This window comes from Platichthys flesus, chromosome 6, assembly GCF_949316205.1.
Source record: "Platichthys flesus chromosome 6, fPlaFle2.1, whole genome shotgun sequence".
NCBI lineage: Eukaryota > Metazoa > Chordata > Actinopteri > Pleuronectiformes > Pleuronectidae > Platichthys > Platichthys flesus.
The window spans coordinates 11,333,442-11,360,443 of record NC_084950.1 but is presented as its reverse complement, the minus strand read 5'-3'; the positions used below and the strand labels follow the sequence as shown (position 1 = coordinate 11,360,443).

Below are 27,002 nucleotides of genomic sequence, written 5' to 3'. Positions count from 1 at the left end.
GTGCACAGACATTGGAGAGTGTGGTCATGTGGTACAAAGAAGAATTGAGAGTTGAATCTTCACCTCTCCCTTAGGAAGAATCTTCTGCTCGTCCAGTTTGAAGGCCGTACCGATCTTTCTTCTCACTGTGGGCGGCTCCTCTCCCACATCCAGAGGATATTCCTTCGGAAGCTTCCCTGTCAGTTCCTGAAAAACACAAGAGCGTGCCAGGTTAATAAAACTAGGAAAGAAGGGCTAAAAGGTATTTTGGTTTTCAAGGTTGTGTTTTCTCATACCGCCTCTCTGATGCAGATGTTCTTCAGTTCCTCTAGTCTCTGTTTTAGCGTTTCCTCCAGAGCTTCCTGCCTGGCCCTTAGTGCTGCCAGCATGTCCTTCTTAGCTGTCTGGGAGCTGTCTGATTCCTGAGAGCCTGAGGGGTACAGACAGCACAAGACGTGAGGGCAACAGACAGGAGCCAGTGTGTGTATGTTTAGATTTGTGGGGACATTCTGTGGAGACGATTGTGGAGGGGAAGGAGAAAATGGTTCATGCACCTGCGAGCCTTGCAGGATGTTTACAGGGAAGTGAATGGTGTGCTTCGATAAGGAAACCGAGTTTCAGTGTTTCAAGGAAGGGGCAGTTTAGGACAAAGTCTGTGACGCACAATTTCCAAGACTCAGATTGTGCCAGTCTTGTTTGCAACATGCCTGGTTGAAAACAACACAAACACTTCGACAGACACACACACACACATTCTGTTTCTCTCTGTTGCTCTCTCTGTGACCCTCTGTGGTTCACTATCCAGTCAAATATAGCATCAAAACAAAACTAACCACTGCTGAAACTTGAGGCAGCACAACATTTTCTGTTGTTCCAAAACAGTTATAATTAAGTTCAGTGTTTTAGATCTGTTTAAGCAACGTTTCTTTCAGAGTTCTAATTTGATTTGACAAATCCTACAATCTAGATCCTTCTGTTTAAAGTGCCACAGACAGAGAGGAGTTGGCTGTGGCAGTAATCGGAGGAACATGGAGGTGATTAAAAAACAATTCTCAGTGGAAAGGAAGATCGAGCTTTGGCTATTATTAAGTCCCAAAACTCTGCCCACTGAACTCAGACAGACTCGCTCTTTAGCTTCTTTTATATTCCTCTTTGTCCGAGACCATTTTGGAATATTTGATTTCCATTTATTAATTTGTTTATTTCGATTTATTCCCTGATCTGGTTTTTCAGCTTGTAATATTTTGGTTTTGTTCCTTCCTGTTAAGTCTTTTGTATCATTTTGAGGAAAAGTGCCATATAAATAAACTTTATTACTATTATAGATGTGACACAGCCACTCCTGTGACGTATTTATGTTGCTGGGCAAAGATGGCCTCCAGTCAGCGAGCTGCAGATCATGAAATCTGACAAACACAAAAAGCTGACAAACACCAATGAGACAACTGACAAGACTAAGTCAGATTAGACAGAGACACAGTGTGTGATGAGCCGGGGGGGGGGGGGGGAACTAAAGAAGAACAGAGAGGAGAGAAAAGGGAGATAAGGAGGACTGGAGAGCTGGAGAGATAAAAGCCAAGGATTAGGGAGGAAGGGAGAGATTTATGTATCTTTACTGACAGAAATAGAGGTTAAGGAAGAAACAGATGCAATCAGAGGAACAAGCAGGAAATTATTAGTGAAGTAGAACATTCCTGCAACAGTAATTGATTGATAAGATGTACTGTAATCTAAATAGCTGCATGCCAGGACTAACATACTTGTCTCTGCAGCAGTAGCTAACTTGGTGGTTCAGTAATTGTGTTTTGCGACACACTTACATGGCTGTTTGGTTTTAAAAGGGTATTTTTCTCTCTATGCTTATTTTAGCTCATGTCTGTCACACTCGTTACTCGTTCAGCACAGATAAGCATTGTTTCGAAGGCCGAGGCAAAGTTCTCCTCATTCTTTCACTCTCTAAATTTAGAGGGGGCCGGGGGCCTCTGGAGGATGAGTCTGTGTGACATGGGGGGGTGGGAGTGGTACATACAGAAAGACGGTGGGTGGGGATTTGTGTACAGTAGATGTGTGAGAACATTCAGCAGAGATTCAGGGGCCTCTTTCCAGAAGCAGCTGCTTCTGTCCCTCCAGTTGTCAACAAGACTCCCCTCATTACCACATATGCAACCACAAATACACTCACATATCAGAATTCCTCTCTCCCCCTTTGTCCATTAACACCCCCACCACACACATAGAGACACACATACATCCCCTTTTTCCCCTCAAACACACGCACACACGAATATAGACTATAAACTGACCTGAGGAGAGCAGACTGCCACTGCTGCCACTGATAATCTTGCCCTTGCTGCCCATGTTGGCAAGTTTGGAGGTCTTCAGAGTTCCTGTTTCCGTGAGGTCTATCGCAATTTCACTCAAGCTCCGTGCTGCGTGGATCTTTGACTGGACAGACAAGAACACAGAGAATGTTTCAAGATATGACATGAAGCAGAGTCATTGCAAACCTCTTGACAACGCTTGCAGCGTTTGCGTGTACATTTCTAAGTAGGTCTGTGGTCTGTGTGCTTTGAAGTGTGTGTCTTGTGAGACTGACTGACCTTGCTCTGCTTGCGGTCCAGGTAGAACTGGTGTTGGCTGATGGCCATGGCCCAGATGGACTTGATGAGGGCGGGACAGGCGTACCACGTATGCACAGCGATGCCACTGTGACCAAACGTCCTTCTTGTCACCGACGCCCTACAGTAGGAGCGGACACAAGGCCTCCTTATATACACTGAATACAAAAGACAGCTACACGTAGGCAGAGGTGAAAACACTCAACTGCGCTACCAGCAAGACTATTAACAAAAAGACTAGTGCTGCGGCTGCTGTTGAGAAGGATGAAATAATATTAGAGAGCAGACCTGATAGAGATATTTCTTGCAGAGCCACACACGATGTTCCCCATTGTTTACTCATCCTTGTTTAAACACACATCTGTAGCTGAGCAACAGACCCGCTCGCCCCAAATGACAGCCTCCTTCAAAGAAAACACCACTGCTCTCTCTTTCACCCCGTCAGTCTCGCTTTCTCCCTTTCCCTCCCTCCCTCCGTCTGTAGAATAACACTCAGCATATATAGCCATGTTAAATAAACATGAGAGAGGTCACTTCCTCCGCAAAACAGCCATTACTTAGCCATCTCTCCTTCTATCAAGGGTTTGCCCTGCATGTGTGTGTGAATGTGTGTCTGACAGAGAGAGAGAGAGAGCACATGGTTTTTTGTTAATAATCAGCCTATCAATCTATGTCAGGCTCCACTGGGACATCCCCAATATCTTGCTCTATTGCCAAGACAAATTCTACAACCATTATGGAATTAGATTCAAATCTCTCCTTTCCTGCACCGCATCGTATGTAGCTTCAGTCTTTACACATTCACATATGGCACAGTGGTAAAGTACAGTAAATGCTACTGGACTGCATCCATAACTATGGGGAAACTGAAATACTTTGAAATAACATTCAATCATGAAAGGAGCCATATGAGATAATAATCATCCAAGCAAAGATTCAACATTTAAACTTGAAATGAAAAAATAAACAAACAGTGAAAGTCAAACTGTAGCAAGTTGACAAGTTGCTCAAGTTTGTGATATAAAATTACCTTCTGGGGTCATGAACTTCCACTGAAAACTTCTTCTCTCGGAAATAGAGGTTCTCCAGCTGACGCCATTGGAACACCTGAGGTTCAGGAGAAACACACAATCTTCAGGGCTTGCTCGTGCAAAAACAAGCCTCACATTAGATCCACACAGCTTTCAGCCAAATCCTCTTTTCTCGTCTATGTATGTTCCAATTTGTTATGAAAAAAAAAAATTCAATGGATAAGGAGGAGGAGAAAAATGGAAGGAGGAGTTATGAGCGGAGAAGGAGGTGGAGAGAAGAGGACCTCGTCTGGGGCTCTCTGATCAGGTCCAGACCAGGCTGTCCTGTCCACAGCGGATCCCTGCGCTGGATGACCTCACTCTGGAGAAAGACACCGTGAGAGGGAGGAGGCTTTCTCTCCTTTGCTCAACTTTTTTTCTCCTGCTCTCTTTCCGTCCACTTTATAAACCATCGGCTGCTCTTTAAATGAAGCCAAAGCCAGCTGGGCGAGAAAGTTTCCCCCAAGACGTACTGCGCAGCATGTGTGTGTTGCTTAAATCCTCCCAGACGCAAGGGAACAGAAAGTTTTTGGATGGTGGGTGTTCACCATCTGCAGGCATGTGTCTGTGTGTGTGCTGGTCGAGAGAAAGTGTGTGAAGTTAGGTTTCCACCTCTCCTGGAGCTTTGCTTTGAGGGAGGGGGCGTTCATGCCTTCCCTCCTCCTGACCCCTCCTCCCTCCCTCAGGGACTGTGCTTCCTGCTCTGGGCCCTGTGGCTGGGAGGTGTGTGTGTGTGTGTGTGTGTGGTTGTGTGTGTATGTAACAAGGGGTCAGGGGAGGAGTGATGAAGGGGGAAAAAGGTTTATGTGGCCCCTGCAATTGAAGTGCTCTTGCTTTGTTTAGTCAGACCTCGGTTCTACACACACACCCACGCACACACAGTGACATTGTCGGAGCCTGTTTCTTGTTAAGAGAAAAGGTGGTGTGGACTATTTCAGAACACAAAGGGCCTGCAACTATCAGCTGGAGCAGGCATGCAAACATGGACACACACACAAACGTCTGACAGCCACGCACCAGCCATTAAGTGAGGGAAGTAGAAAACAGGCAAACAGGGGGAATCAAAACAAAGTCAAAGACCCGGCTATGACAGGATGAGGGAGGGAAAGAACGAGGAGAAAGGGAGCTGAGGGAGGAACAGGTCACAGCCCAGGAATTTGAACAGGCTGGGAAAACAATGGACAGATGGATGACAGGGAAGAAAGGGAAGCAGGGGGAGAAATATTATATATTACGAAGACAGAATGTAAACACAATCTAATGTATGTATTTATGCACAATGTGTGTGTAGTGCATGAGTATGAAGAAAGCAAACTGGTGCTCTTATCAAGATTCTTTGTGTACCGTAAATTTTCAATGGAGTGTGAAGTGCTAATGTAGCGTGGTGCTATTAATAGTGGGCAGGGAAGATAGTGAGTTTGCTTTGGTGTGTGTATGTGTGTGTTTGTGTGTGTGTGTGTGTGTGAGTGTGTGTGTGTGTGTGTGTGTGTGTGTGTGTGTGTGTGTGTGTGTGTGTGTATGTGTGCGTGTGCTGTGGAGCGGAGCCGTAGAGATAAAACAGGTGTTTGTAACTGTGTTCAGGCACGAGACCACTAAAGTTATCTTTTGCAGTGTTGCTGTAATTTTGTAAGTGGACTTTGATGTTTTCGGGATAAGTTTTTCATGTGTACATGTGTGCAAATTGGGTTTAAATAAAAATGCTGAACGTTAACAAAAGTTACACGACTTTGAACAAAGGGCAACAAGGTCAGTGTCGAGTTTAAACTAGACATCTTGTGTTGTGTTTCCGTGCGGTTTCAAACTGTTGCTCTTGGTACATATGCATGTTGTGAGAATTGGACCTTTGTAGTCTTTGTGACTACTTTGTGAATAGCTTTAATATCTGATGAAATCCTGCAGACAGACTCTTTTTAAGACTCTGTTCTGCTATTAGGGCGAGGACCCTGCATGTCTATGTGCGTCAGCTATAAATCCTCCCTCTGACTGTGAAACACTTACTGGCACAAACACACACACGACAAAAGGAAGTGACTGGTCATTGTTCACAAGCAACAGGGTGCTCATATGCACGAACCCATGTCTGTCTCATAATAATATCTGTGAACATGATTACACATCCGTTACAGATGAAAAGGTCAGACGTGATAGAGGGTAAAGGCCTTTATTCGGTGCAGTCAACTCCCTGGGGACTCTGGGAAGAATAGAACGTTTAAAAAGCAAAGGCCAGAATAACTGTGAGGCCACGTATTATTATTTTCTAGAGGTGGACCTAAGGGTACCAAAGACTATTGTTTCACCCATAGGTGGGGTTCTGGTGAGCAATACTACATCCACAGGTTGTCATGGAGATACAGATATACTGTGGGGTCGCTTCCTGTTGTTTTTGTTTTGGTTGTGGTGATGCAGTGGGAGGAAAAACCCGAAATGGAAATAAAGTTCCCTATTTGCTCAAAATGCAACATAGACAGAGTTTGGCTGAAGTAAATGAGTGTGTTGATCCACTGCAGAAAATAGAAACCTGCACTGAAATGCAAGTAAGATGACAACAGTTTTCACCATAGTCTTTTGTTTTTCATCAGTGTCGACAGAAGCTGCTCCGTGTTAGCCTTAAGTCAGTCAATACACAGACCCTATAATTTCTCCCTTAATGAGTCAGATCCCACTAACAAGGCATTAGCACGTGTGTGGTTAGGCTGCAGGCCCCTGTCAGTGTGTGTGTGCTGCATGTGGCCTGCGGTGAGCTGAGGGGGAAAAGTAGTATCCCCAAATAAACGTGGAGGGTGCAGTGGATGGTTTTCATTTAGAAACAACAGGAACTTCCCTCGTAAAGAGACAAATTAAACACAACTGCCTTCAGGACACATACACACACACCTACAGTATAATACGGCACTGCCGAACATCATGGAGTCAATTATTAATAAATAAAAATGATTGTGATGAAAACATAAACAAATTGGTTCAAAATGTCATATAAGTAGTGTTGTCCCTCACTGGGCTGAAAATGTGAACAGTGACAAACTGGTGATTACACTCTGACTCCGTGGTTACTGGTAGTGGACTGGCCGGCTGATTGACTAATCACCAAATCAAATGCTCTTCCTTCAGTCTGTTGAAACAGGGATGACTCGCATTACTAAAATAACATGGAACGCTGCTGGTGACCTCTATGAGTCTTTTTCTGTGAAACGATGACCAGCTTTAATAAAGAAGCAACTCTGTTTTCTCTGTAAAACCCCAACTGTGTTCACTGGAGGTTGTAGTCGAAAGACTTGCATGAACAAATCTCTTTTCAGTCAAACTTCTTAGACTACAATCACAGTTGCCAACGAGGAGGCTCAGTCTCTTTCTCCTGTTCGAAACATGAGCGTGTGTGTGAGGGCGAGGGAGAATGAGAAAAAAAAAGGAGAGTGGGAAAGTGAGGGGCTCACACCTGAAGCTCAACGAACCAATGACTCACACTGACTGTTGCTATGGCAGCTGAATGCTTGATAAGTCACTTGTGTTTGAAGGTTTTAACTCCTTCTTCCCTCCACCTCTCCTCATTTCTTTATTGTGACATTAATCACAATCAAAGCAATAACTTAATACTTTCTCGCTTTATAAACATTGTGCGATAAAAAACAGGCTTCCTATCTTGCATAATCTGGCATTTGTGTCTGAGTCTAGTGTGATTGGATTGTGAAGTTGGTTGTATTGCAATTGGACGGTGCTTCCCCCCCCCGCCTCCCATCACCATTGCGATTTAACATCCTGGCAGCCACATGATTGGAGAATTCAGGAATGAGGCAGGATTAGGGCTCGTGACTGGAATGTACTTCACATGACACACACATTCAGCACAGTGTTAGCAGCAAACAGGAAAGCTGTGGCAGACAGGAAGTATTCATCAGGATGGTGAGTTCAGAGTTCAGTGGAGTTCTTGTGTGTGGGAGAGTGCGAGCATTTGTTGGTGTGTGTGTGTGTGTGGGTTTATGAGCGACACTGTATGTGCCTGGGTGATCAGTCAGTATGGTGGGACGCTGTTAACCCCATTAACAACCTATGAGACATGGCTGAATGCCAGAGATGAAGGCCCCAAACACGACTGGGGGTCAGAGGTGAGGTAAGAAAGACTTTCACAGACGACCCGCTGGGTGGAGTCTGGAGGATGGGGGGAGGACTTCATCCACCGAAATAAAAGCAGGACAGGACGCAAAACATTCCAAGACTGAACGTCTCCAGAGTGTAGTATTCGCTCTGCATTGTTCGTGTTCTTGCAAAAAACAATACCACCACTCACTGAATGGAACAAATGGACAGAGGTGACACGGCACAGACAGAAAGCCAGAAAAAAGATCTTGCGAAAACAATGAAAAAGATCTTTAAGATCATTATGTTTACACACAACCAAAAGAAAATTAATAAAATTGTGTAAATTATACTTGTGAATTTATTAATGCTAATTGAGAGGCAAGCCAAAAGCTGTGTAGTCGACACAACATCTCACCTTCCGGGGCTTGATCTTGTCCTGGTGGTCATACTGAAAGATTCCTTTATAGCTCAGACCCAACCACCAAGGGATCCCCTGCTTGTCCTACAACACAAAACAAAAATACCTCAGGATAAAGTGAGCATTAGGGTGGGACGGACAGAGAGTAATAACAACAGAAGCAGAGACCGATACAGAAAGAAGTGTACATCAGTTTTTAGCTCCATCCTATTTCCAAATCCCAAGCAGTCTGCTTGCAGGTTCTGAGTGAACAAAAATGTGTGTGGTGCGTGTGTGAAAAAAAGAAAAGGCAGAGTAGTAAAACTGTACCTTAACAGCATAGTAATGTACTCCATATGTGGGCAGAGACTCTACAATGCTCATATAACTGTGAGGAGCAGAAAGACAGACATGTAAGGGTTACAGAAAACACAACCTTCCATACAGTCGACAAACACAACCACAGACACACACACTTACTTTACAATAGCTTGGCCCCTGGACTGCCCGTTGAGCTTCTTGTAATGCTCTGCGACCCGGTCTTCACTGTGAGAGCAAACAATGAGGAGGAAAAAGAGCATTATTAAGGAAGGAGAGGGAAAGCTTGTGCAATGTTCTGGTGGTTTTCTGGATAATGGACTTTTCGCTCACCAGTAGGCCAGGGATGGGTGCTCCTTTAGGGCCTGGGTGGGCAGAGCAGGCAGCTTTTTCAGGTCACACCTGGTTGCATCATTGCTGGAGGAGAGGAAACCACAATACATGGTCAACACTACTTCTGCAAGAGCAATTTTCTGCTGTAGGCCTCAAGGTTGCATTCAAAAACGAACGCTTAAAATATCTAGCATAACAAGCTAAAGCGAAACGGATAATTTTTTCCCAGAAGTTTCTCAGAATTGAAATGTTAACTTTGGAAGAATGCGGAGACAGGAACTACGTTTAGTCAAGAGGAATGAATACAGATGTCCTAAATGCTCTGTATTTCCGAAACTGGGAACTATTTCTGAACAGCTGCAGGGACACTGACAGTTGAAAACAGAGGAGAGAAAAACTGGAACAGAGACACATACGCACACCTCTAAATAAAGGTAGATAAAAACAGGGATGGGTGAGGAAAAAGGTAAAGACAGACACAAAGTAAATAAGACAGAGCCACGCAGCGAGCCTAACAGACTTGGCCGTGGTTTCAGTTTTCAGACCTCTAATGGCAGAAGGTCTTAATATCCCGCTTTAATCCCTCAGCCTCTCCCTGGCATTTGCTAAGGCCCCGGAGGATTGGGGAAAGCCCTGGGAACATGACAACCTATGAGCTAAAGACCTGGAAGAGATCCATCCCGTCCACCCCGCCCAACTGTTCTTCTACGTGTGAATGCAGCTGCGAGAATAGATTGGTAGATATCCATTTGAGTGAGTACCCTGTTAGAATATGTGGGGGAGCTGGCCATAAGGAAACAGCTCTAACAATGACACTTTCTATCAATATATCGTCATAATGAGTGTTTTGGAGGAGGAGCAGTGAGAGGTGAATGGATGAGTGTGACAGTTCATGGTAATGAAGATGTTTACTGAGCGCAGGGTCTACAGTTCTTTAAGAGGCATGTGTGCGGCAGGAAGGGGTAAGGAAAGTGGGAGGAGGTTGAAGAGGAATGTCTAGAGCGTGTGTCACATTTCCAGCCCTCTGTGGGATGCTGTATTTATTTACTCCTTTCACAGACGGAAATGAGGTCAGAGGTGATGACTGCTCTAGTCTGTTATCTGTGCGATACAACAAAGGGATGAGGGGGGATTGGGGATGACACACATTTAAGCCAACATCACACAGATGTACAGTGCGTCTGAGGAGCCACATGTGGGCCGTAGAAGCTCACATGAAACATCTGTGGGCGGCTGTGGCTCAGGGGTAGAGCGGTCGTCCTCCAACCAGAAGGTCGGCGGCCCAGCCCATGCCGGAGTGTCCTCGAGCAAGATGCTGGACCCCGAATGGCCCCTCATAGATGTAAATGCACTAATTGGAGGTCGCTTTGCATAAAAGTGTCAGCTAATTGACGTGTAATGTAATCTATCGACTGTGGAGCTCGGTCTCTACAGGATTTAATTAATATGTGTTTAAGGATGGATGTTAATGTTTTTCTTAACTTGTGTCAGGAAATCATGAGCTCTGTATTAAACGGGAAGGAAATAACTCTCGTAATCCATGCTTTTCTCTTGAGCACAGGCTGAAGGCAAGTGAAATAAAGTGGAACAGGGATGGAAAGAAGAGGGATAGAAGGGAGAGATGTAAATGAAGCTTGGAAACATATACAGTTGTCAGTGATACACCTCGATGCTCAGGGGAGCAGAGGAAAAGACAGACCACTGATATCATCTCTATTGCTCATCTGTCTGTGTCTGTGCCGCTACTTTCTAAATATCAATGTACTAACCCAGCTACTCCCATCACGAGGGACAAAACAGATGAGACAGATTATGCGACATAAAGACTGGTAAAGGAGAGAAGTAGCTTGGGCCGTCACACGTCCATTACAAAAACAACTGGTATCATGATGCCTTGTTTTGAAATCTGGACCCAAGACAGCATGCTGGATTTTCAATTAAGAAAACAACAGCAACACAACGAAGAGGATAGAGCTGGGAAAGAGAATCAGAAAAGCAACAGCTCGCCTCACAATGAGCTACATCACCGCAATGATTGCTACAGAGCTATATATTACCCATGAGTCCTCAGTGTGGTTTCAGTAGCCTTGTGAACGTTACGATCTGTAACTGACCTCTCGCTTTTATGAGACAAGGTTCCTTGGTTGGAAAAACTTGATTACAGATTTGATTTCTTGGTGAGTAAATCTGGTGCCAGGATGCTCACCTCCTGACCCAACATGTGGTTCATCATAATCATAATAACGGTCATAAATAGTGAGACAAATAGATCACTGCATGCACTGCTGAACAAGAGAACGGATGTTTTTTCTTTATATATCCCCCCTGGTTACCGAAGGGGATATGTGTAATATTTATTGATCCCTTTAAATAATTGAAGCTTTATCACTGTTGTTCGCCATGACCTGTAATCTAAATGCTCCCGGCTACGAGGACAAACACATGTACATTACATGAGATTGTTTGGTTGTGTGCTTACCTGGTGAAATCACCTTTGGCCTCCTTCAGAAGAGAAACAGAAAGAGAATATAGTGAAATATAAATGTGTGTTTCTGTTCTGTTTGCAAATGTGAACATTCAGACAGGTCTACTGCCCGAGAATCCGAGAGAAACAGCCTCCATCTGGAGTCAAATCTCAGAGGGAGCAGAGCAGATACCTGATACTGTACATCTGCACACACACCCTCACACACACAGACACACACACACACACCACTCAGTATATATGTAACATGACCTTGCAGTACTATGGCTAATGGACTAACCTATTCTGAAAAAGGGATAGGAGAGAAAGTGCTGGAAGAGGACAGATATCTAGACACACACACACACACACATACACACACAATAACACACACACACACACACTATCTTACTTGTGCAATATAGGAAGCCAATTCAAAGACAATCTCACTGTCCACCTCAATAAGCTCCTGAAATGAGAAGAGAAAAGAAAAGACGTGAGTTTAATATTCTGCGTTTGTTGGCATCAAGTTAAAAAAAAAACATACAATATGCTGATGTGGAGAGTAAAAGTAGACATGTCTCTGAACGTCATCCATTTCTCAAAAATGGGTCGGTAGCTTCTTTCATGTCCCTACCACTCTCCCTCTATGTTTCTTTCTCTCCCTTCTCTAATTTCATGAGGCTGGAGCTCAGAGATTAGAGGCAAAGTGACGGGGGGTTGGGAAAGTTTATTTTTAAGGGAGTTGAGGGGAGGCACGGATGCCCTCGTTACTGATTACTCCAAAACAACTTCATTTTTTGAATACAATTTTTGTACGTTTTGAGGCGGACGGAGAAGGAATGAGGCAGAGTGCAGACATGGTTGATTAAATGTGACCGTGAGTGTGAGAGATTTTTGGCTGCTTTGACCTTTCTTTAAGAGTATGATAATCAGTGTTGGTTTGTATTTTGAACCTTCGCATTCACATGCTTTCATATATACATGCCTATTTTTGCAGCATTGCTGGCTGGGGGAAGGAGGAGGATAAGGGCAGCTAGTAGTAGTGGGTCAAGTATGCCAGGAATGTTCCCTTTACAATCCGCCTCTTAATTAGTGGGGAGATCTGACGGCCAGAATGAAACACTAGACAGTGTAAACCCTCCCTGGGTGGTAAACTCTCCCTAAAATCATCATACACTGTGTGTTTTTGTACTTTATACCCACAGCAGAGAATCTAAATGTTTCTCATTAATAATACCAACAAATCCTCATCTGTTACGTTATATCTGCAAAACAGGTGTACTTAAAATACATTGTAGCTCTGTCCCTCTGGGATCCTCATCTCACAGTGGAGCTACGAGGGAGATTATTTGTCCCTCACACTTTTTTCAGCGGATTTTCTTATCAGGAGATGTGAGATAAAAGACCAGATTGGGATTAGGTGTTCTCTTCAAGGACATTTTACCAGAGCTGCTGATGGGGAGCATACAGATACCTTCTGTTTGTGGGACAGTTTTATCTCTGATTACTTGGCTACATTGTGACTGTTCTTCAAGTTTCAGCATTTTGCTAACGAGACATTGATACATGTACTTGCATGCGGTGTTACAACTGAGTCTATAACCTTAACCTGAAGCCTCTGACGAACACTCAGGTTTGTTTGACTATTTCACAATGTGAGACGAACAAGAAAACTCTATATTCTAAGTAAAATATTAGCTCTGAGTTCATTCTAAAATTTACTGGACCTGATTAAGAGGAAACTGGCCACCAGTTTCAGCACAGAAAATAATTTAATATATATATATCATCATTTTCTACTAGGTCTATACTGAGAAATGTATTGATAATTATTTTCCTTTGGGCCACATATGCCCTCCTCTGGACATAACGAATAAATTAAAGTTATTAAAGCACAACTAGTAGATCATGAACTAGTTAACTAGTTAAGTCAATTACTTAATGCACAATATACATCTCTAGGCTCTATTTGTCAAATATGTGTCCTTTTTTCATTAGGGTTTTATTGTTTCCAAGATGGCCTCATTGGGCATCTCTTCGTTTAGAAACAGAAATAGGGCTGATGAAGTGGCATGTTATTAAAGGTGCAGAGCCCGATAGTCAACATAATCACAGCGTAACAGCCCAGAAGCAAATCTTTCTTATAGAAACATTTCTAAGAATCTCAACGGCTCAATGGGACTCTGGACTAAACACTATAATTGACCATTATCACAGATAAACTGTACGGGAAATATATAGCACCTTATGATCAATGCATTTACCTTGTAGATGATGGATTTTGCATTAAGAAAGAAAAGCTCAATAGTGGCATTGTCCTTCAGGTAGGATATACTCTCTATGTAGAATCTGAAAACACAGAAAGAAAAACCTCAATAAATCTGCAACAGTAAAGGAAACAATGACGGTGCTTGACCTTGGGTACAATGAGAAATATTTTTAATCCCATAAGGACCATTAGTGATGTACAATGTGTTTGCTTCACAAATAGAAATAAGAACAGATTTAACATGCATGCTATAACTGTGCAGACGTGACAGAAATAGTGCAGTGACTAAAGTGACCACAGGGGGGCACACCATACCAAAGGTTGATCTGAAGTGCATCGTCCTCTCACTTCCACTTTAAACCAGTTCTCTCTCACACCATGGTGCCAGTCCATGATACACTATTTGTTTGTGAGAGCGTCCACAATGTGAATGTGCACGCGCATGTGCAAAAACAAACTCACACACACTCACCGGCGGATAGAATGTGCACATGATGCACTGGACCCATTGTTTACCACTCTGCTTCATCAGCAGTGATTCCACATGCACATGTGCACATGTGATTCCACAACACACACACACACACACACTGGAGAGAGAGAAGCACAGTAACCCACTTCTGGCAGAATGGTGAGCAGGGAACTAACATAATAATGCAGTCTAAATTTAGCTCATGAATGCATGCAGAGCTAGAGGGGAGCTTGGATGCTACAGTAGGAAGCTGCTCACTGTTAGCTCCACTCTGGTGGAAACGTATATCAAAAAGATGCTATGTGGTGCAGATGCTCTCATGTGTCCCCTGGCATATCTTTTCTAGCCCCCTCCGTGCATTGTGCATAACATTTCACAGGAAAGTCACATGTATCACCACACACCATAAACACCCTCAGTATGACTTGATAAATCTTGATGTGAAGAGGTCATAATGTGACCCATGCACATGTTCTTATGAGGGTACTTGAATGAATGTGCTCCTCTGTGTGCATGAGAGTGTGCGTAGGTATTGAGTGAAAGAGATTGTAGGGGGATCAATATTGGAGGGTGTAAATCGCGTTACCCATTGAGCTGCAAGAGAGAATGAGGAACCTTGTCAATATTCAGTGTGAACATTTAATTAAAGCCACTGTGTTGATGAGGCATACACACGCTGCCAGCACAGCAGCAAGCATGCAAAAAGACACCCACTGAATCAGCAGGCGGTGGGCATGAGCCTGGCATTTACTAGTAACACAATAATACCACACAAGCATGAAAATATATGATGTGCACGCACCTGCAGAAAGACACACACACACCTACACCCAGGAAACCTGTCATTGTGCTAATGAAACCAATATGCACGGACGGATAATGGATTCAGGCCTGACATTTAGACTGATGGTTGTTCTTATTGAATGCTGAATGTATGTATCTCTTAAGCCACGTTTACACACTTTGTTGGTGGTAGGAATGTTGCACCTTTATGCCACCTTAATATTCAGTATAAAAGTAATGAAAACCAAATGTTAGGATGATGTTTTTTCTTTTTTTATACCATTAACTGATGTAATCACAGAGCTGGATGGCTATATGTGTAAAAGGGCAAGCTGGTGGGACTTGGACTCACGATCCCTCCGATTCAGGGAACAGCCGCATGCTATGTTAAAATCAAACATGGGAGCAGAATAAGCACAAGCTGGTTCGGGTCAGTAAAAGCAGCATAATGGACAGTCTTCCTAATGACTATATTACAGGACCTCTGTGTAACAGGGGGATTTAGAAGCATGGTGGCGTTCGAACAGAGCGAGGGGGGTGGGAGTAGCAGTGGTGCAGTCAGTGTGACATTTGGAGAGATTGAGGTTAGAGATTGGGCTGAACTGCAGGAGAGAAGGGGGGGAGGTATAAAGCCTCCAAATGGTGTTAAAGTTCATGATGTCACAGTGCTGCTACCAACATCCTCAAACACCTATTAGTCTATGCAAATACACACACACTGACCCCCAGCCTGACTGCCCCGCCACCATTACAGACACAAACACACAGTTGTTTAATATGGCTCTATGGCTGACCTAAGACAAAGACAGGGGCAATTAAATAAGTCAGTACCAGACGCAATCAGTGTAACTCCTCTGAAAGGTTGGATATGGCCAAAAAATGAGTAATACCAACTATATATATACTGTATTCATCTCAGCCTTACATTACCCACAAAATAGAATGAACAATGGGTGCATGTGCTACACATGATTTCTGTACGGCCGACCCCTTGTGGCATTAATTGAGCCGTGTTGTAAATGTCAGCTGGAAATGACTGCTCACTCACATTGTTAGGGAGGGTTAATGCTCGTCACGTTGCCATGTGCGTTGCTAACCAAGTTTCAGTCCCTAGGGTGTATATGACATCATCGAGATATGTTAGGGACAGAGAACATCCGCTGGACCCGAAACAAAGCCCTGTCTTTCCCTTTCAGGGTCCCACTGAAAGTCCCTGTGTGTGCGTGTGAGTGAGTCTGTGTTTGTGTGTTCTGGGGCAGGAGTGGGTTGGTAGGGTTGAGTGTTTTTATTTGAGGCTAAAAAGATCAGAAAATATCTTCTTAGGTCAGGTGCCTTTTTCTTTCTTTTTCCAAAGGCTATTCAAGCACCCACACATGCAAACAAGAAAAAAACACACACAAGCATGCACTCTGTATTTGTGTCACATATACCCAAATGATCCAGGACCTGTGTGTGAGTCAAGAGAGTTTTATATGAGTGGAGTCATTGTATGATGAGTATAAAGGCTAGGAGAGGAGTGTGGGATTGTGTTCATTACTCTGTCACAACAGGTCATAGAAATGTTGGCTTTTAACTGAGGACCTGATTTTAAGGAGCATATGAGCTGCATATCAGAAATGATCTCCATCCACACTAAAGTTTATCAAATGACCATTCCTTTAGTCATGAATGTGCGGGTGTGAACAGGCAGCAGATTGTCTGCTCTGCAGTTGGTGCTTAGTTGAAGAAAATATAACAATGAGAAACAGTGATGATGAGAAGTGAGACCAGGGATTTCCTTGCTTGGACCAATGACAAGATGGATGAGATGTATGAGATAAATGAAAGTCGGAGTTAGCAAAGCTTTGCATTCCCCCCGCTAGCATTGGAGTCATGACCATTGAGACCCAATCAGGAAGTAAATGTGGGTAACAGTGTCATCGTTTTAGTGGCCCTGTTCAGACGTGGTATTAACATTTGTCCTGAGAGATCCGATCACAAGTGAACAGCATTAGGGACAGTATATGTTCACACCTCATCTAAATACGACCTGAATGTGTCACCAGCAACCACAATTGTATGATTCATTGTGAAACTGTTGCAGGTCAGAGGTCGATCCTTATGGAGCCCTGTTCACACAGCTAAAAAAATTGGGCCACAAGAGTCTCAGGACGCCTTCGAATGTGGTTTAAGTGATCAAATCTCAGGATGTATTCAATGTTGAAATCTGTACTTAACAAAGTCCTCTTGTGATCGGTTCACTCAGGATGGAGGTTAATACCAAAAGTAGTGGGTGCCAGTTATGTTTTAAAACTAAAACTTACAGGTGTGGGCGGGGCATACTGCAGCAACAGTAATAATTAGAGCCCACAAAGGATATCATCATATTTTATATTTAAACACAGTGATAGTTTCAACCCTATTTAGCATTTCACTGTAACTTTTGTTTGTTTCATTGTGTCAACATAAACATTTACAGCTCTGGCTTAAACAATAAATGATAGGACTTCTCTCCCTATGGGGAAGCATTCTGCCACCTTGTTTGGAGTATGGTACTCTGCCGTGAAGCCATGTGATGGGATTTGCATGCACAGCATACTGATGAGGTCTCAGTGGCTCATGATTGGCTGAGAGGCCCTGTGGCGGGAGTTAAACACTGGGGGTCAAAGCAATTTCATAGGGGCTTGTCATAACTAACCTTGTTAATCTGTTCCCATTACCAAATGACTGCATGTGCGTTTACACAAATACACACCGACACACTCTCTCCATCTTTCTGTCTCTCTCCCACACACATTCAAACACCATCAATGTTCAGATGATATGTGAACATGAGGTGATTTAGTTACTGAAGAAAAGTAAAGACTCACCTGACACAAAAGTAGAGGACAATAGGACCAGACTTCTTGGGAAACTCATGTTCTAATACCCTGCGGTCCAACTGCAGCCAACTAAAATGGCCCCTGATGAGACAAAGGAAGAAAAATAATCAGTGCTTTCATCCAGAGATGTCTGAATCACAACATCACGGTTATACAAATAATATTTCCTCCTCAATACGCTCTATTTTTTGTTTTTGTGTAACCATCATTCCCTTCCCTTCAATTCCCCCCGTTTCTCTGCCCCTCCTTTAATTTCTCTCTCCCCTCTCCAACAGAGGGAAATTGCAGAGACAGCTTGTCACCCTGGTAACCCTGCATGGTATCCTGAGCAACTGAGCAACATCTCTCTCCAAGTCGCTCTCCTTCTGTCTCTCCCTCCATTTTTCCTCCCTCCATACAGTCTCTTTGACCACTGAGCACTCAGAGCTGAGGCGTCTGCTCTCCCCGGGCACACCTTAAAAATCCACACGCCGTAGGATTAGCCCTGGGAGACTAGGACAGCAATGCTGATATTGCTTTGCTGGACTGACACTGGCTACATAATGTTTCACAGCTGTGTAAATGCCACAGAGCAAAGGCCATTCTTGCTTGACATCAGCAGATCCACGAGATGAAACAAAAGTAGAGACATGGAGGTGGTGGAAATGTTTGCCTGTATGTAAATCCTTCGTATGCGTGCACGACTTGTTCTGGGCTATCATGCTGTGATGCTTAAATCTTTCTAGTCACAAAACACAGTACAGCTAATTTGAATGTCAGTTTTGCATTTCAAGCACAGTTCTCAAAACAATCCTCCTGGCAGACACGGCCCTTACAACCTTTTGCTAGCCCAGAGCAAGACAATCATAGCCTCATCCAAACATCACAACGCGTTACAACCCTTTACCTTTCATCTGTAAGTGAAAAACAAGTAAAAAGCACAGGATATATGCCAGGGAGGTGAGATAAAAGAGAATATTTTTACATCAAACAGCCATTTCATACCTAAATCAGGCTGCAACAAACAATTTAAGTCAATAGAACCACACTGAAAATTCCTAAGGAACAGACAGGACAAAACAAGATATATATATATTTTACAATAGTTCATGTCTTTTGTGCAGTATTTAGATTTCTTTATTAATGCAACAAAGGTCAATTATGGGTACTATTAGTTTAAAAGGTCGTGGTGGAGCAGTCACATTATGTGGAAACATTTTATATTATAAACCCAAAACAGAAGGCAATTACATGTGGCTGTGTCTTTTTTAAGTAACTGAAAATTAAGCCTGCTATTCCACATTGTGTTTGACAGAGAATCCTCCTTAGCTTCAGTTTCTCTAACTCTGTCTATAATGACAGCAGCGCTGGTGGAGGTGTCAGTGACACTGCAAGAAACTGAGACTGGTTTTGTGAGATTAAAGAAACCCATCGAAATGTCCCTGTGAACTCCACTCTAGTGATCTCTCTATTCCTTTGTTCACCAGGGGCAGCAGTGACAAAACCCATTCCAGCAAACAGGATAAACTAAAGGAACAGCTCTGGCTATTGAGAGACATCTTGTGCACTGCATTTTTTAAACTCACGTTTCGTCTGTGTATGCGATTCCAAAGTACTCCTTCTCCTTGAGGTTGAAGTGAGAGGCCACGAGATCCAGCAAATCCTTTGCCATCAGTTTGGGCTGCAAAGAGACAAACATGTTAGAATTGCTCTATTTATTGTGATTGCATGTATCTGTTATGACTTGTCATGTGTGAGTGTAGTGGTTTATCAAACTGCAGTTTAATTGGAACAAGTACATGTGGTGGAGTTTTAATGTATTCTTTCAGCTATTGATTTAATGCAATGACTAAGCATTCTGACAAACACCAGGGAAAAGAGCAAGAGAGGAGGGGATAAATGAGAGAGAGCCTGCGAGAAAGATGGATGGAGTGTGGGGATGTTGCTGACAGTGCAGGTACCCTGCCCTTCCCCTCCCTCTCCCCTTTCCAACTCCCTGACCCACACCTCTACTGCAGAGTCATGGCTCTGGGCTGAATGACGCTACTGCAGGGAGAGGGCTGTGCAGCTAGCAGAAGAGCTTGCTAGCTAGTTAATGTTGTGGAATACTGTCCGTGCTATATAGTGTATGTGTCTCCATTCATCACATCCCTCAGAGCATCTCAAAGCAGAGGCCAGGGACTGCTGCCATATGCTGCTGGTTTGTGACATCCTGAGTAGCAGCACGCCCCACCCTGAGGTTAACCATGGGTGTGCCTCGCTGCCTACAATTTCATTACACACACACACAAAATCTACATGCATATTTGAACAGACAAGCCCATATACCGAATGCATACAGCCCTATCACAACAAGCAAGAGAAACACATGTGGTGAGGAAAACATACTGTGTGCAAACAAATACAAACACACACTCACAGACAGTGGAGTGTGTGGTGTGTGTTTAAATGATGGAGTTCTTCAATAAGAATATAAAGCAAGGTCAGAGAGCACTGCTGTAGAACACACACACACACACACCCACACAGCTACAGTTTAGTGCTATATTGCCTACATTCTTAATAATCTTTCCCCAAGGGTCCTGAGCTTTGTGCTCACTTCACAGCTACAACTTTAGTGACAGAGGCTAGAAGAGCTATTTAAAGAGAAGGAGGTGATGTCATGCAGACAGCAAGCGCACACACACACACACACACCCACACACATGCACACACATACATGCATCTTCAGTGACCTAGATCTCATATAAGCACAACGCCTACAGTGATCCTGCTGCACAAAAAGGCACTGGAGAGAGCAGCAGTGATAGAGCGAGCTGGAGGGGGAGCAAAAATAGAGGTTGATTGTGTCTTATGACATTTGAATGTATCATACTTATAAAACAGATGATGTTGAATAAAAAAGGGCTACTGTGCTCAATGATTTTGTCGCTATGTCCCTTTGACGTATCCCTGCTGAAGTCAAATACATAATTGGAGTAAGAATAATGACAAAGAAAAGGATCAAGAACATGATAGGTTTGTAATTATTCTATGTTTACATTTACTTGAATATATCACGAGAAGTGATTATAGAGCTGACCATAACAGTGTTTAAAGTCCTGATCTGTCTCATTCTGAGAAAATTGGTAGTCACATCCCCAAAAGCTCTAACTGGCTCTGTTGTTTCTCCAAATGGGACTCTAGCCATTCAGGAGAGCAACACAAGAGCTCTTTGAAGTGCTCAAAACATTTTAGATGTGGAAATTTAAGGTCTAGTAACAGGCAGTCTTTATAGCATTAGTAGTAATACGTGTTTTGGTTCAGTCTGGGGCACGTTGCAGTGGTGGTCTCTTATTACCACGAAGCAGCAGTCAGCTGCCTTGGCAACACTATCAATTAAACAACATCATCTGTGCCACCAAGGCATAAAAAACAATGAGATGGCGGACAGGGACAGTAAACCCCTGCAAAGATGATATGAAGATAAAACCAGAATTAGCACCTCATGGTCGTATCCCTGAGTCGAGTTAAAGGAAATATGGTGACGATCCCTTCTGTTCCTGATTTATGTGGTTTTCAAAGAGTTTCTGATTGTGATATCACGGTAAGGTTGACCTTTGACATTTTGCATATTGAAAGTCTTCAACTCATAATTTTCTCCTATGGGACATTTATCTGCAAATTAGACATAATTAGTCTATTAATTCTTGAGTAATGGCCAACAGTGTGTCCTGTGACCTTGACCTTTGACCGTAAAATTGTAATCAGGTCATCCTGGAATCCTAGAGAACGTCTGTGGCAGATGTAATTCCTCCTGTCTGTTCCCAAGAATGTCACCTCGACTTTAACCTAAAATCTTATCAGTTTATTCCTGAGTGCAAGTTTGTGCCAAATTTGTAAAAATTCCTGGGATATCGCCTTAACGAGAATGGGATGGACATACGTACAAATAAAGGTCTAAGGACGGCCATAGCTGTTGCCAAAGTAGAAGCATTATACACCCCAGATATACTGTTGAATATCAGAAGTGCATGACTGAAGATGAGAAAGAACAAGGAAAGAATTTCTTGTCACGACATTGTTATGAATACCAAGCAGAATGTAAAAATCACATGGGCTGTACTGGGTTGTATAATTCAATTTGATTCTCTTCAAGTTACAACCCCCCTCTCTCTCTCTCACACACACACACACACGCGCACACCCACTCACACACACATCCTGACACTGCACACTGTCTGTGAGATGGCAGATACCTAACACAAGTGTTTATTAATGTTTTGGAAGATACCAAGAGCAATATACTGTATACTGTGAATGACAGGTATAATATAAGTAATAATAATAGAGACACACTCCAGACACATCCGGACTATGCAGACACAGACACACACACACACACACACACACACACACACACACACACACACACACACACAAACACCCAGTACAGAGCCAACTCTCAGACACTAAACTCTCTGCTGGCTCAGACAGCATTACTGCTAATAGACATTTACCTTGTGCCTCCTCAGCAGCACAGGTAATTAACAGCGTAAGAATTACAGAGGGGCAAATGAGGAGGAGACATACTAGAATAAACCTGCAGACAAGTGACAACACTCAACAACTTGCAAGGCTGGCAGCGAGTCACAGCCTAATCTCTGCAAACAGCTAGTCAGTCCTTCAGAGTTGTTCAGATTTATGGTGAGCTAAATGATTTATAAGCGGCAGTCGTTAAGGGTCCAAGGATGGGTAAGGAAATGTTTTACTCACATGCTTATCATTAATTTTCTCAATTTTGCCCCTGAAGTCTGATTTTGATATTTTAACTACAGCTAACTATGCTGTAGTGCTTAATCGTTATAGCAATTCACCAGGCACCTTATAGTAAAATTCAAATGTTTACCAAAGAAGTTATTGTTTTGTCTGCGTTTATTGGTTTTCTGTTTAGTTAGCAGGATTACGCAGAAACAACTAAATCCATAACAACGAAACTTGGTGGGAGAATGTGGTATGGGTCAGGTAAGAATCCAATACATTTTGGTGCTGACCCAGATCAGGCGGCAGATCAAGTACATTTGTTTGACTTTCTTTGACATTGCGAGACAGGGAGTTCTGCAACATTTTTGTTGATTTTTATATAGTTATATAGATTTTAATGAAAAATCTGCTATGTTAAGAACACTGATATTTGTGAGAGTGTTCAGTTTGGTGCAGATCTAATTAATAATCCAGATATAAATGTGGTAATCAAGAGCGTTGTGTCAGGGCGGAGCATTCTAGTCTCCAACATAAGGTCGTTCAAATGAACACTGGCATGTAGACTCAATACCCTGTTCACTCTTTACCCTACATCACACCAGCCCGAGGGAGCGATAGCCAAATGATTGACATTTCTTCACACGGTGGTGTATTTGGTGGTTAGCTTCAATCTTTGCAACCTGGTCCATGGGAGCCTTCTGGCACAAGGTTCTCTGCCAATGAGGCGGTGCTCCATAAACAAACCACAGAGGACATGCAATCAAAGGTAGGAGGAGGAGAGGCATGAGGAAGAGGAAAAGGGTGAACAGCACTACTGGGATTAAACAGCTGGTCAGTGTTATAAGTCAGTGACAGTAGTGAGATCCAGTCTCTAGAAGGGCGAGTTGGCTGGAGCAGTTGGAGTGGAGACAGGAACTGTGACTGAAAACCTTGACAGGACAGCATTGACCACAGTAAATTATCAGTGGAGACATGAAGTAGCCCAGTGGAGCGTGCAATGCTGGATATACACATCCTTAGTAATGAAAAATACAAATGTTCTCAATGCTCATGAATTATGATCATCCCTTCAGGAAAGTCATTTTTAGGGAATTGAACAGAGGACGTGACTGCTTCTTACCAGACTGGAAAACTAAGAATAACACTGTAATTCTCTGCGGTCCTACTAACAACTCCCTGGCTCTTTGTACATCCGCACAGCGGAGAGAAACGAGGACAGAGCAAGAGAAAGAAAGACAGCAGTTTCCTGATTTAGATGACAGTGATTTGTTAAAAACATCCCCTTTTCTGGCCTTTGCTGTTATGTCTTCTCACTTGCTAATAACATTGCCAAACGTGCATATACTATGTGGTAAACAGAAAAGATTGTCTCAATAGCAGCTTGTGTTCAATAGAATCGCGTTTTCATTCAACCCTACAACAGTCCATTTGTGTTATATCCATTCCTGATGGACAAAAGCATGAATAATGCGGGAAAGAGAGAGGATGGATTGATGAGGAGGTCTACAGATTCAAGCTGTCTGCACTTATTTGTTTTCAATTCAAATTAGTTTTGGCTTTGGCTCTATGTCTGAAATAATCTCCATCCATACAAACACACCTGAAAATGCAAATCACATGAAAATTCGCAATTTAAAATACAGTGGCCATGTGTGTGTTGGTGTAAACAGGAAGTAGATTGTCTACTATGGAGTCGGTCGCTTGCAGAAAATGCAATGGATTAAGAACAAGCATATTAAAAGTAAATTAGCCCAGACTGATGACTGACGAGGTGAAACTATTACTGATAGTAACGGTTCGTAACGTAATGTTGCATTCACCACTTGAGTAGAGTAGTGACCGATGAAACTCAATCAGAAAGTGAACATGGGTCTCAGTTACTCCATCGAGCATAAAAACACAACCCCAGTGTGCCAACATGACTTGTATAATGTTTCTAAAAAGCCTCAGTTTTAGAGAGTAGGATGTATAGCAGGTGCAAACGTAGCAAAAGTGATATGAAATATAAAACTAAAATGTATGTTGGTGAATGTAGCCTTGGATGGAGACAGTGGCGAATAGGCAGGTGAAGGCAAGCAAGACGCTGAGCGACAAATCAAGACATGGAGGGTGAAGAGTGGAAAGTCAGAAAGATGGAAAAGGAAAGAGAGGAGAGACCAGAGAGAAGTACCAATTTGAAAGAGAGCATCAGTTCTGACACAGTAATCAAATCAGAAAGTCAGCAGACCTATCCCCGGCTCTCCCTTCCATTTTCTCTTCTCTTTTCCCATCCCTTTAGTATCATCTCCTGTCTCTCCACTCCTGAGCTCTCATCTCACTTTTCAACCCCCTGAGTTTCTGAATCAATCTTTCTATTCTCTGCTTGCGCCTCTTCTCCTGTTCCTGGGCAATTACCTCCTTTTGTCTTTCTCTCTTTCCAGTGGAGTCGGGTAATGGTCTGACCCCAGAGGAGCTTGGGAGGTCAGGAAGAGTTGAATGAGCTTCTTACAATAATGCTTCTGTAAAACTAAAAATCCCTATCTTCCCTTAATGTGTGTCATAAAATACTTTTTGTTCCTATTAAGTGTGACAGCACATCTACAGTCACAAAGAGCTAGCTGAGAAAGTAAGGGTATACAATTGAAAACAGAGGAGAGACTGGCTTGTTGTAAGTGCTTCTGCTGCCTTTGACCTGCTGGGAGGATTTAAAGCTGAATGTAGAAGGAGGAGGACATCATGCTGCTCGGCTTTTCAAAGTCATTTGAAAGATAAGATGCAGCATCGTCAACAGACATGCAGACACACTGACAGACAGTCAGACAAGTAAGGTATATAGAAAGATAGATGATTATGTAACGATTACAGAAATAATGGGGAATTAAAAAGATAAACATGAGCTAAGGGGGAAAGTTTTAGCTTGTAGGACAGCAAGTCAGGACAGGGTCTGCAGCACCAACGCCCGACTTGGATTTTGTGTGTGTGCAGAGAGATCAGGTGAGCATCAAGAAAGTGCAAAGTCACCTACTGCTGACTGAATTCCCCTCGGTCAGCAGTAATTCAGTCCCTGAGGACACCAGACATCCCTTCTCCCTCGCTCTAAAGAAATGAGCTTCTGCAAAGAGAGAGGAGAGATCAGACACTCACCTGTACAAGGAGCTCCAGCTTCCTGTCGTCGAGGAGATGGACCTGACATCGCCTCCCCTCTGTCATCTAAGAAACAAAGAAAAAAAGAAATCAGTTTGTTTATATGCGTATATTGTATATTTTCATAATATACTAATGCATATCAGAAGCAGTCTTTTTATGGATATCCACTGCTGCCAAATGTGAAGAAAACAACTTAAATGTACAAGCAACTCGAGTTTGGCTGAATGACAAGCTTGGTGTTAGCATGTCTGCATACGTCCTAACAAGAACAGCCAAGCTAACTGCACACCATGAGCCACTAGAGACAGCGTCCTGCACATCTACCTTCCTTTGACATTTCTAATGCTGCTCCATGAGCAGGAAATCCATTATCCATCAGCACAAGGCCCATAGCAAGTGAGGCTGCCTGCTGACAGTGTTCACTCCAGTGTTTGTCTGCGTTGTTGATGCAAGGTTTGCAGAGCTGAGCTGCAAAAAAACTGTTAATATCCATCTGCCTAGCTCATCCGTAAACACTGAGGCAGGTGCACTGACGAAGCAGTCAACTGTGGGAAATTTGCACCGCATGCATACAAGTTAGATGAAACACTTCCCACGATAGATAAAGCTAAAACATGTCCGAAAGTTCTCCACTGTTCAAACAAACAGAAGACTAAGGTTATAAAAATCCACAAGACTTTCAGAAGAGACATACAAACTCTGTTCAGTGTTCAGCATGTAGCGTGTTTGTGTGTGTATGTTATGGTGTTTTCAGCACATGTGGAGTTTCTCCAAAACTTGACAGGAAGCGGGGACCCTGAGGAACACGAACAGCCCCCTGGCTCCTCCCACACTTCCCTCGCATCTGGGAGATGGGGGAAGGGGGGTGGTGTGTCTGTGTGAGTGTGTGTGTGTGCGTGCGTGGGTGGATACATGGGTGGGGTGCAGGGGTAAGAAATGTTGGAGGAGACGGAGACATAAGCGAAAGGGGGGAGAGACAGACATGCCCATTGTCCAACATTCGATGAGAAACTCCCGTCAAAGCACAGATGCCACAAACATGAGCACAAGCACAACCGGTTTGTAACTCTTCACCATGAGAAGGATCATATTGGCCACCTGAGGCCCTGGCAATTTGGTAAGGGTGTGTCCACAACATGAGTATAATGTACAACCACTTTCTCACAGCTCGGGCCAACTGGCATTGAGGTGGCAGGCTGGAGGTGAGAGTTTAACGGAGAGACGAAGAAAAGTGAAGAAATTCAGAGGCAGGGGAGGGAGAGTTTCTTTTCCACGGTCATCCCAGTGTGAACTCTGAATGTGTGTGTGTGCGCGTGTTCGTGTGTGTGCGTGCGTGCATGTGTGGCTTCTTGCTACTTTGAAGGATTCGGTTTACCCTCCCACTCCCCATTGATCTCCTGTGGTTTGAGGGTTTAGATTGGGTGCACCTGTGCACACAGTCCGTGACACACACACACACCGTACATTTTCCAACACTGCCCATTGTTTTCATGTCTCTTCTTGGAGATAGATT

At 43.3% G+C, this 27,002-nt stretch overlaps 1 protein-coding gene across 2 annotated transcripts in view; it reads right to left on the bottom strand.

The window, feature by feature from the left end:
- The window catches only part of frmd4a (FERM domain containing 4A), a 53,908-nt gene that overhangs the window by 10,156 nt on the left and 16,750 nt on the right, over positions 1 to 27,002 (bottom strand). The window contains exons 2-16 of one of the 2 annotated variants that reach the window (XM_062390045.1): positions 25,487 to 25,552; positions 19,207 to 19,301; positions 17,630 to 17,722; positions 13,521 to 13,605; positions 11,666 to 11,722; positions 11,269 to 11,291; positions 8,790 to 8,873; positions 8,619 to 8,684; positions 8,469 to 8,526; positions 8,157 to 8,243; positions 3,628 to 3,704; positions 2,580 to 2,718; positions 2,283 to 2,424; positions 276 to 409; positions 64 to 186 (exon numbers count right to left, since the gene is read on the bottom strand). In XM_062390045.1, coding sequence (XP_062246029.1) covers positions 64 to 186; positions 276 to 409; positions 2,283 to 2,424; positions 2,580 to 2,718; positions 3,628 to 3,704; positions 8,157 to 8,243; positions 8,469 to 8,526; positions 8,619 to 8,684; positions 8,790 to 8,873; positions 11,269 to 11,291; positions 11,666 to 11,722; positions 13,521 to 13,605; positions 17,630 to 17,722; positions 19,207 to 19,301; positions 25,487 to 25,552 — 1,329 coding nt within the window. Of the gene's footprint in view, positions 1 to 63; positions 187 to 275; positions 410 to 2,282; positions 2,425 to 2,579; positions 2,719 to 3,627; positions 3,705 to 8,156; positions 8,244 to 8,468; positions 8,527 to 8,618; positions 8,685 to 8,789; positions 8,874 to 11,268; positions 11,292 to 11,665; positions 11,723 to 13,520; positions 13,606 to 17,629; positions 17,723 to 19,206; positions 19,302 to 25,486; positions 25,553 to 27,002 lie in introns of those variants that run through there. The other variant, XM_062390044.1, reaches the window with a different exon arrangement.